This window comes from Fistularia commersonii, chromosome 17 (genome assembly GCF_037954325.1).
Source record: "Fistularia commersonii isolate RoL2024-O1a breed Wild chromosome 17, RoL_Fcom_v1.0, whole genome shotgun sequence".
Lineage (NCBI taxonomy): Eukaryota > Metazoa > Chordata > Actinopteri > Syngnathiformes > Fistulariidae > Fistularia > Fistularia commersonii.
The window spans coordinates 17,805,692-17,816,298 of NC_141300.1; the positions used below are offsets into that span (position 1 = coordinate 17,805,692).

Here is a 10,607-nt window from a genome sequence, read left to right on the forward strand (position 1 = left end):
GCTCCACCGGCATGATTGCATCCCGTATTCTTCCTCAGCTTTGGCCCGGCTGTGTTTCCGGAGCTGCGAGATCTGCATCGGCTGCACGCTGTGCGTTCTGCCCGGATCAGATACATGCAAACCGGGCCACGTGTGCAGAACGTGCGCGGGCTGTAGAATGGAACAGCATATTTATCCCGAAGGAAACTGCTTTGCCGGACGGCTCCAACATGACGTCGATCACTTGAAGCCTGTTGTGTCGCTGTCAGGTTTCCTTCTTGCAGAAAGGGGATGATTGTGTAGTTTGATGGCCTCGGGTGAGACAGACCTTCTGCTGAGCTCCTCTGGGCTCTCGGTCTACAGCTGAAGGCTCTCCGGTAGGACTTGGGTCCGGAAGCGAGCGGCTACTTCAGCGTCCTCCTCTCAGATCGGTCCGATTCACCTCCCGGGACGGAGCCGGCCTTCTGGATGTGATGGCTTATAGAGCCTGTCAGCGCGGCCGCCTTCAGCTCAGCGCAGCGAAGAAGATGACGCCAGAGCCAACGACCAATCAAACCTCTGCAGAACGTTGAAAGTCCTGAGTCTCCTGAGAAAAAACATCTGTCTTTTACAGAACGGCATCTGTGTGTTTAGTCTCCTGTCTGCAGAAGAAATCTGACTCTAAAACCCGGAGCAGGTTTGCAAACACTGGGAAGAAGAAGAAATGGGGACGCCGGTCTGATTGGAATGAACAGGATTACGTTATCTGAACATCTGCAAACTACATTGAAGCTACATTATCGTTGCATTGAAGCATTCACATGCATGACAGTGAGTGAGAGAGCGGACCCCTCGCCACACACACACACACACACGGGGTCAATTTGCAGTCATGGTCGGTTCTTCAATCCTCTTATCTCCAGTTCCTCTTTACGACGTCCGTATCAAATATTGAGGGCAAGGCAGCGCTGCTTCCAGGACATCTGTGAATTATGGCCTCGGGCCGGCGGCGTCTGGCGGAGTGTGATACCGAGGCCGTAAAGGTGCAGGCGAGAGCGCACGGCTCGCACGCTGGAACCGGCTCTAATTCAAAGTTAGACTCGAGTGTGTGAACACGCGAGGGGGTGACAGGCCGGGCAAAGGTTAACATCTTTTTTTTAAAGGTGCATTTACTGAATCAGTACAACGGCGTGTTTGTTCGCAGGTCGAGTTTGGCCGTAAGACCGCTGACGTGCGCTTGAACAAAATACCGGGCCGGTCAGCGTCTCCGGGAGAAGGAGCTCGATGTCACTGAGATAGAAACATTTTTATCCAAGAGAAGCTCGTGAACCGTCGTGCCGTTTCATTTAATCCACAAAAGACTCCTCCAGAGAACAACCGGTGACGGAGTCTCCGCCGGCGAGAACCTTCGATGGTGCGCTTGTTTAAGCTTTTAGCAAGTGACACCACAAGGTTATATTATGTCGGGATAATTGTTTTATAGTCAACATTTTCCAAATCTATGCTGAGCTATGACAGTTGCTGCATTATAAACAATTCACAGTCTTAAGTTTTTACTGTCTATGAATTTAACAAAAGTAAAGGAACAAACAAGAATCCTAATAACACAATGAACAATAGTAATAATGTAAACCCATAAATACAAAGATCTATAAAAAAATATAAATACTAATTACAAACACAAAAGAGTGATGTCTGCTGGGACGAAGTCCTCGTCGCACCAGGTGATCTTGGGCCTCAGAAGGTCGACGGCCGAATGAAAAATCAGGAAGTGGTCGAATGAAAACTGCTGTCACCTCCTGCAAAGCAAAGCGGGAACGTCGTTAACTTGTCGTGGTTCATTGTTCATCATTTTTTATACTTTTGTACTGCAGTATTGACAAAGATTGACAAAGATTGACAGAGAAGTTGACTATTTGCATAGCAGCGCTTTGGCGCCCTCGTGTGGCAGAACTTGTAACTGCAGCGTGATGCCACGCATCCGTCGGTCCCGCCGACATGCGGGGCTTCTTTGCACGGAGGCGCTTGTCCCGCAGGTGAAGGGAACAGAAACCGCAAAATACTCTGTTTTTTATTGGTAATTATTCCGCCGTACCTGCTGAGTTTGAGATTGATGGTTCGTTTGACAGAGGTCACTGGCGTCATGGAGCTGGGCGTCCAATCAGAGAGCTCGATGGGAGACTCCTGGGAAGAGACAACAGATTATTATTATTATTATTATTAGTATTATCATCATCTCTTTTTTATTCTTATTATTTATCTCAGAAGGCACAGACTCTGGCCTCTCCGACACTGCGCAAATATTATTGAATCTTCTTCTTCTTTGGTCTTTTCCCTTCAGGGTCTCCACAGCCAATCCACCTTCTCCATCTCACCCTGTTCTCTGGATCCTCCTCTCTCACACCAACCACCTTCATCTCCTCTCTCACCACGTCCATCCATCTTCTCTCTGGTCTTCCTCTAGACCTCCAACTCCAGCGTCCGTCTACCAATATCTTCCCTCTCTCTGGTCTGTCCATGACCCAACCATCTCTGACCTTCTCTCCAGAACATCTACCATGTGTCGTCCCTCTGATGGACTCATTCCTGATCTTCTCCATCCTGGTCACTCCTAAAGAGAGCCTCAACATCTTCATCTCTGCCACCTCCAGCTCTGCCTCCTCTCCTTTGGGTCTTTACATCTGTCTCTTGTAAAAGTCCTCTCCCTCCCTGACGTGCCCGGACAGTTGAGGGTCTCAGATGAACCTCCCAGATGTTTGTGGACGGTTGGCAGAAGGACACACAGACACGGGGAAAACATGGAGACTCCACACAGACAAGCCTCCTGTCGAGGACCTTCTTGATGTGAGGCGGAAGTGTGGACCACTGCAGCCCCGTGAACACGCCACATCAACATTGTTTGCGAATACGACGGCTTATTTTTGTACTTTAATGCACAGATGAATGTGTTTGGTTGGTTAAATTAAGTCCGAGCGATGGATCGCCGCCTCATCTGGCGTCGATTTATAGTTCAGACGGTTGGATTCTCACCAGATCACACCTGGACCTCTTCCCTGGCGTCCTCTCGGGGGTCGCCGGCCTCTTCGGACTCACCGGGTTCACGTCTGGTGAGGGTCGGGCGGCGGCGGGTGTGTTTGCGTTGCTTTCAGCGGAGCAGGAGGGCTGGTTCGGGACGGAGGCCGACCTCACAGACTGCTGCGCAGAACCAGACATGTTTTCTGACCCTGGTGCGAGGACGCTTTACTGCCAGCGCCGGAAGCCGTGCTCTTTGTCAAACTGAAGGAAAAGGGGAATATCATTGAGTTACCTCAACAGGCCTCGGTTCCTTCTTCTTCTTCTTCTTCTTCTTCTTGGCCGCCTTCCTGCCCTTCCTCTGCTTGTCCGGTTGGTCCGAGCCGACCGCCGCCGCCGCCGCCGGAGTAGCCGTCTCTCTTGCGCCGCCTTCCTCGGGCCTCGGCTCGGGGACGTACACCCTTTTCTTCTGACCGTTGGGGTTGACAAAGCACAGGTCCTCCCTCTTCATCAGATTGGCAGACAGCAGAATGCCCTCTTTGTTGATCTTGCAGCACTCCGCTTGACTGTAGACTGCAAGAAGGAAGGATTTGTTGTCTTTAGCGACATTCCCCCATGTGTACCCCCCTGGACCCCAAAACAACAAAATACCCACCTATATCGACAAAAGACTGGATGTAGGGTGGCAGGTCTTTCATGAGGTTTATGGGATTTAACTTGGGAAGAAGCCCAATCAGCCATTTGGTTCTCATCTCGCTGCAACACATAGACGTGCGGGTCGGTAGGTCGGTGCAGTGAAAGATTACCGATATTTACATTTTCATTACAAATACTGGAAAGTGAATGACTTTATCTTTTGCTATCGGCTGGTTCAGACATTAAAACCAGGCTTTGCATCCAAACACACACATGTACGCTGACAGTTTTCAACCAGAAGCCGCCACTTTTTCCACACGCTTTGAACGCTGCCGTTTAAACAACGATGCGGCAAATTTATGGATTTTTTTGGAGCTGATGAGCTTCACGCCGCCTAAACATTTAACCTCGTCACATCGGACCCAGGAAATGAGCGTGAAAAAGACGGCAAAGACGACGACTTTAACGGTTTTAGTGCGCAGGAGGAAGATCGAGGAAGACGTCGGCCGGAGGAGGACAAAGAAAATGGATGAACTTTTCTTTGTCTTATTTATTATTCATTGTTTTTGCCGACACTGTTTGTAAAAAAGCATTTCCAGTACGTAAAGTGGATGTGACCGCTATGGATCTCATGTTACAACGTGCACACCTGCGGCTTCTAGCGCGGCCTTCATATGTACACATTTTATTTATCTTTAGCCAGCAGCTTATATTCAGGTGTGCTCAATAGTCCGGAAATTGCAATATGATTTTTGTTTTGTTTTAATTTACGCGCACACACACACACACACACACACACACACAAACACACATGCCATAAATTGAAAATATATATACTTATATATTGTCACTGAAAGACTGTAATATATATGTATATTGTATATTGAGTGGCGTACATAGACACACACAAATTTAAATTCCATTTACAGTATTTATGATACAGATAAATTATATTTATAATACGTAATATTTGTAACTGTCACTTGCCATATCAACACAGCATAAATACATCAAATACAACTCAACTTTGCTACAAGAGAAAAACCACCCAGACCAAACTCCATTCAGAAAATAAGCATTTTAAAAGCTGCTTCCTTGTTGTCTCAACTCTTGTTGGAATTTATATCAGTGTGAGCTGAGTTTGGCATCAGTTTCCACTCATACATAGTTCAGATTTCTCCAAAAAGGCCCAAAAGAGGCTCCCGGCGGCGCCGGCCTTACTTGCTGTTGGCCCTCTGCGGGGCGGAGAAGGACTGCGTGTTGGGATGGGCCAGGGCGATGGACGGGTTCGTCTCCAAGCTCCGCACCAAGATCCTGATCTTTGACTCCACCAGGCCGACCCTGACGCGGAGAATCACGAAAAAAGGCAGATTTACAAGCGTCCGGACTTCCGGAGCCTCCATTCAAACGTTGCTCGTTTGAGAGACGGGGCTTCTTGCTTCTTGCTTGACTCACCACTCCAGGTGCTGCTCCTCAGTGGCTGCACTTGCTTCCAGCAGAATGTAATGTCTGAAACAGGTTCAAACCACTTATTCATTCATTATCTCTTCCATGTATCCTGCCGTCGGTGCCACCAGAGCTACACTATATGGCCAAAAGCATTGACTCCACCTCCTAAACGATGGGAGTCAGGTGTTCCAGTCCCTTCGGATTAGCGGGAGGACACTTCTCCATCTGGAGATCTGATGGAGGAGTCTGGTTTTGGCGGTCGCCGGCGGAACACAACTCGTCCGACCGCATTGTTCCGAGTGTGAAGTTTGTCGGCGGGATCGTGGTGCAGGCTTGTGTCGTTCCGGTGAAAGGAACTCTGAAAGCTTCAGCTCACCAAGACATTTCGGACAATTCCACGGGAACAGTTTGGAGCCGCCCCTCCTTTTCCAACATGACCGTGCACCCGTGCACGAAGCGGGTCCATCGAGACATGGAGGACAGAATCTGCTGCGGATGAAGTTGAGTCCTGACCTCGACCCCGTAGATGCCTTTGGGATGAATGGCTGAAAGCCGGGCCTTCTGGTCCAACATCGCCAATGCGCTTGTGGAAGAACGCTCAGAAACTGCCATCAACACACTCCTGAAGCTCCTGGACGGCCTTCCAACAAGAGCTGAAGCCGTTCTAGCTGCAAATCCGCGTCATATTGACCCCTTCGGATCAGCGACGGGACTTGGCTTCATCTGCGAGGTGAGCAACTACTTTTGGCCATATATTGTGTACATCGAGTGGCGAAGACGCGGCACGGATGACACTGTGTGCGATGAGCTCAACATACTGGTACTTCTCGAAAAAATTTGGAGGCTCGAAGAGCTTGGACCAGTCCGCCTTGTCCTGCCGGATCTCCCGGGCGATGTCATTCGCTGTGGAAGCGGGAAGGAGAGGTTTTGCATTTGGCCCGGCGGTGAAGCGCGGCATCCTGCCGGATACGGGGAAGCAAACCTTGCGCGATCTCATCCGACATGACGGCGAGCGTGAAGCGCGTCACGTTGACGGCGGAGTTCTGCTGCGGGTACGCCGGCGTGATGATGGGCATCACGTGCCAGCGGTCGCCCACGTTGACCTGGTAGACGAGAAGGACGGGGGGAACCTTCAGGTCCCGCTTGCACGTGAGCTTAAAAACCATTTGCGGCCGGCGGCGAAGGTAAAGGCTTACTCTGGGGTCCCAGACGGGGCAGCCCAGGCTGAGGTCCTCCACTCTCTGCAGGGTGACCGGAACCGGCCACTCCCTGCAAATAAAAACCTCGGGTATTCACACCGATGATCTGGGACGTCAGACGGCGTCGCCGCCCCTCCGATGCGGTGCGTTCGCATGACCGGGAAAACATTGGCGTGCCCCTTTTCTACTCACCACATGTTGAAGACCAAGAAGAACTTGGCCATCAGGGTGGATGCCGTGGCGTTGGGGTAGACCTGGCACACTCGGGCCACCAGTATGGCCCAGGATATACCGCCCAGGAAGCCCATTTTATTGGAGTAGATGTTTCGGCCTGGAGGACAAAGCCACGGACGGAGGATCGTGAGCTCGACGCACGGCGTCCTTCAAGCCTCATGTCGTAGACGGCAAAATATCATCGCAAAAACAGTGTTGTTGATTTATCTGTTTGACTTCATTCGTCCGAAAAGCAGTTTGCAATGTTTGTAAAGTTAACTACATGCACATCCATTCATGTTGTCCATCATTAGTTGCAATTGTTCTTGTTAGATATTTAAACCAGGATTAGAAGACGGTTGAAATAATTTGGTGTGACTTTCACGCTCTTCTCGGTGTGAGCTCTCCCACTTCTGATTGGTCGGTTCGTGGTCACGTGGTCGCTAAGGAGGAAGCGGATTGGTTGTGAAGCCGTTGCAGCGTGCACGTTGAAGCGAAGCCCTCCTGCAGGATTGGCAACCGAAGTTCCAAGCTCCGCATATGGAAATTTTAAGGTCCGTTTTCTCCCGTTTGATGACGGCGGGATCACAACATGGAAGCCGGTCGTGGCTCGTTTCACTCACGTTTAGCCCACAGCTTGACGGCTCTCAAGGCCAGCTGGAAGTTCTCGACGTTGGGCACAGAACTGAGGATCTCCTCCGTCACCAGGTAACCTGCGAGGAATAATGTAGCAGCCAAAGCAGAAGGATGTTTGGTATCACAGAAAACTGCATTTTGCCTGCAGATAATAGGAAACCGGTTCAAGGGACGTTTGCGGCGCCGCTTCCCGTCCCAACCGGGATCAGGCGAGAGACCGGGTTCATCCTGGACCGCCTGCCAGTCCATCCCAGGGCCACATATGGAGACATGCGACTGTGGTTCCCTCCTCATATCCGCATTCACATATCCGGACAATTTAGCATCTCCGCTGAACCTCCTGCGTGATTTTGGACTGTGAGAGGAAAGCGGAGAACCCGGAGGAGGCCACTGGCAGGAACTATCATCTCACATCTAAAGACTAGTTTGCAGAGTTTCCAGGCTGAGAGTGTCGCTCTCACATCTAACCAACATCTCAACAACAACTAGATTTGTCCGTGGCGGTTCTCAGTCCTTCAGATCTCGGTCAACTCTTGTGGTGGCACCTGGACTTGAGTTTGGGCCGTCATCCCGGAAGCTTCTTCAGTTCCAATGACCTGTGGGGAGTTCCCTGAAGAACTGGCTTTTTATATGAATGTAAGAGCTGATGGGCAGAAAGCAGGTCTAAGTGGGTTGTTGTTGGAACAAAAGAGCAACTTTTCCTGGATCACCTAGATCGGAATGTAAAAAGGTAAGACCTTGGCAGTTCAATTGGGAAGCTCCCTACAGGTCATTGGAACCACAGAAGCCTCTGGGACGAGGGACGAAACGTCTTCAAGTGAAGAAATTCAAGTTCAGTCGACGCGACCAGAAGATTTCAACGAAAACTAGATTCTTACAGCAATTTTTCCCACCGTGCAACGTTTTCGCCGCATATCTGCAGAGCCTCTGCTCCTTCGGTCCACTGCGTTCCTTCTCCGCTCTCTGCTGTCGGAGAGCTGACATGGTACAAGCCGGGCTGCTCTTCCTGCAGCTCCTCTTTCTGGACGGTCCTTACTGATTCGCTTTTATTGTTCATCGCAAAGAAAAACGAATTCCACTCTGGCCTACCAGGTTTCCTTTGTTCGGTTTTGTCGGAGCTCATCTATTGGTTAAGTGCGTTGTGTCACCGCAAAGACTTGCAAACATATGAAACACGATTTGAAATGGTGGTAAGCTGAAGATCAGGAAAAGACTGAGCTACAACTGCACTGAGACTGTAAGACTGTATGATTACCACTGTAAGATTACCACCTCACGTAACGACGAGATGACGGCGTGCGCCGCGACTCCGCAGGACTCCGGTAAAGCTCTTCAGATTTCTTTCCGACTCTCAGTTTTTAGTCGCGACTGCGAACGTCGTGAAGCGTGCGCCCAGTTTGCGGGATTCGCGGCGGGTCGTCCGACTCACCGCTGAGACTCCTCATGCAGCGTTTGTCCATGCCCTTCAACAGCTCCTTGTTCTTCAGGTTGAATTTGCCGTGGATGCTCTTCCTCTCCACTCGGGCGTACACCAGGTCCACCTGGGAGGTTCAGAGGCAAAATTAATGACCGTGAAGCGGCGGGTCGTTGAGGGCGGCCGGTTTTGAAAGGTCATTTATGAGGCGAAACAACCTCGAGTCCATCCAAGGCGAGCTTGATGACGGGCACCGACGCTTCCTCCACGACCCGGAGATCTTCGATTTGCTCCTGAGCCCTCAGCCTCTCTGAGAATCGGTTGAAGAACTCCTCTCTCTGGATGAAGCCGGGGCCGACGCAGAGGGCGTCGATATCGGAGCCTGCGGACGAAGAGGAGCGTCACGTTTCCACCCGGTCGGCCTCGTGATCTTTTGATTTGAAGAAGCTGCTCACCTTTGCTGTGAACGCCCAGGTGATAGGAGCCAAATGGGAAGATCTTTCCTCCCACTTTCTCCTTCACATAGTCGGGAATGTACTAAAATGGCAAAAAAGACATCCGAGAAACGAATGAGGACTTCGTATTTGACCGTACGGACAAATTCACTCCCGTGTTCCGAGTTAACGCCCTCGCACGAAAAGGGAGACTGACGGCGAAGAAACCGCCTGGTCGTTTGTGAATTTCCAGTCATCAGAGTTCTCATCACAAATTCATGAAGAACCAGAGACTCCTGCAGTTGTTGCAGTTGCATCAGGAAGGTCATTAGAAAGTGAAGACCGGGGGGTCCAGATTTGAGCCTCGATGCACTTTGACGTTGTCACTTATGTTCAGCAAAGTTTCCGAGGCCTACATGAACATGTATGTGTGAAAGGGACGATTCGATCTTCTTCTTTTCCTTTGGGCCGCCGCCTGACTCCGCTACATCTTCTCCCAAGCCAGATAACTTCCTGTCCTCTTTCCCTCCGTCCATGAATCTCCAGTATTCCTCTTGGCCTCCTGCCTGCCAGTTCCAGCCTCAGTCCTTCACCCGGATCTTCACGAAACCTCCTCCGTCCGTATCCCAACCGTCTCGGTCTGACCGTTGGACATCCGCTTCCCCTCTGATGGACTCGTTCCTGATCCTCGCCAGCCTCCAGACGCCCGAAGAAAACCCCAACATCTTCATCTCTGTCGCGTTGCCTCGATGCCAATGATCAGATCGGGTGAAAGTTTGACGTCAGCCATGATTTCTTACCAATTCTTCACACATTTGCTGCAGCCACTCCTGATAGAGACACTCCAGCTTTTCCAGGACTTTTTCTCTGCCGAAACAACACCAACGTTTTCAGTATTTCCTGGAACTAATATCTGGACGTCGGCATCGAGGACGCTGCCTTTTCTCACTGCTGCTCCGGCGACGGAAACGAGAAACAACATCGAACCTCCTGCGCAGCTCGGACTGGTCCTCGAACACGGCGTTGGACCGGAGGGTCTCCGTCAGCTTCTCCGTCAGGACGCGGTCGATCTCCTCGGGCAAGTCTTCGCTGATGGGAGGCGTAATTCCACAGCACTTGGTCGCCTCCGCCGGCGCCGTCGGTGTCGGTGGTGGTGTTGGAGCCGGAGTGTCTGTCAAACTAAAGAAAAGGGGCGGATGCTCCTTTTGTTATTTGATTTCCGTTCAGCCGACGACACGGCAAACCTTCGCCGCGCCAGAACGGACGGCGATCCGAAAGTCCGAAACGGTATCATTTCGACCCGAGAGCCGCGGGGGTTCGAGGAGGGAAACCTCCGGAGGAAACCGACGGACTCCGGGCAACGTCTTTGGATTCAAGCGCAGGTGTAACTGCAGCTGGATTACCTACCAGAAACACACGGCCATCATGGATATCGTGAACCATCGGCCTGTAAAACATGTCAAACACTTAAGGACCAAGTCGTGCTGAGTTCCTCCGGAGGAGCTTCAATGTCACACAGACGTTTCCCGGCCACTATCATGGATGTAAAGTTGTGTGCGAGCGCCATGTGAAGGGCTGATAACAGTGGCTGTCGCCGCACAGACGTGCACATTATAGTCCCTCCTCGGTTAAATGGAGGTAACTGTGCACGTGTGC

At 51.0% G+C, this 10,607-nt stretch overlaps 1 protein-coding gene across 1 annotated transcript; it reads right to left on the bottom strand.

The window, feature by feature from the left end:
- Positions 1 to 2,992: 2,992 nt before the first annotated feature.
- Positions 2,993 to 10,375, bottom strand: LOC147225424 (poly(A) polymerase type 3-like). The gene is made up of 16 exons (XM_086163709.1): positions 10,359 to 10,375; positions 9,939 to 10,130; positions 9,752 to 9,818; positions 8,973 to 9,054; positions 8,736 to 8,899; positions 8,533 to 8,644; positions 7,091 to 7,180; positions 6,447 to 6,585; positions 6,252 to 6,324; positions 6,038 to 6,158; positions 5,874 to 5,958; positions 5,062 to 5,115; positions 4,828 to 4,947; positions 3,626 to 3,726; positions 3,266 to 3,543; positions 2,993 to 3,100 (listed from the first exon to the last, which is right to left on the bottom strand). The coding sequence occupies exons 1-16, from the start codon at positions 10,373 to 10,375 to the stop codon at positions 2,993 to 2,995; spliced, it is 1,803 nt and encodes a 600-aa protein (XP_086019835.1).
- Positions 10,376 to 10,607: the final 232 nt, after the last annotated feature.

What these genes read in the sequence shown, in the direction of transcription:
- LOC147225424 (XM_086163709.1), bottom strand. An exon ending in TCGCCTTGGATGGACTCGAG is followed by an intron (nt 8,645 to 8,735) that starts GTTGTTTCGCCT and finishes TGAACCTCCCAG; the next exon opens with GTGGACCTGGTGTACGCCCG. An exon ending in GAGGAGCAGCACCTGGAGTG is followed by an intron (nt 4,948 to 5,061) that starts GTGAGTCAAGCA and finishes TCTCCGCGTCAG; the next exon opens with GGTCGGCCTGGTGGAGTCAA.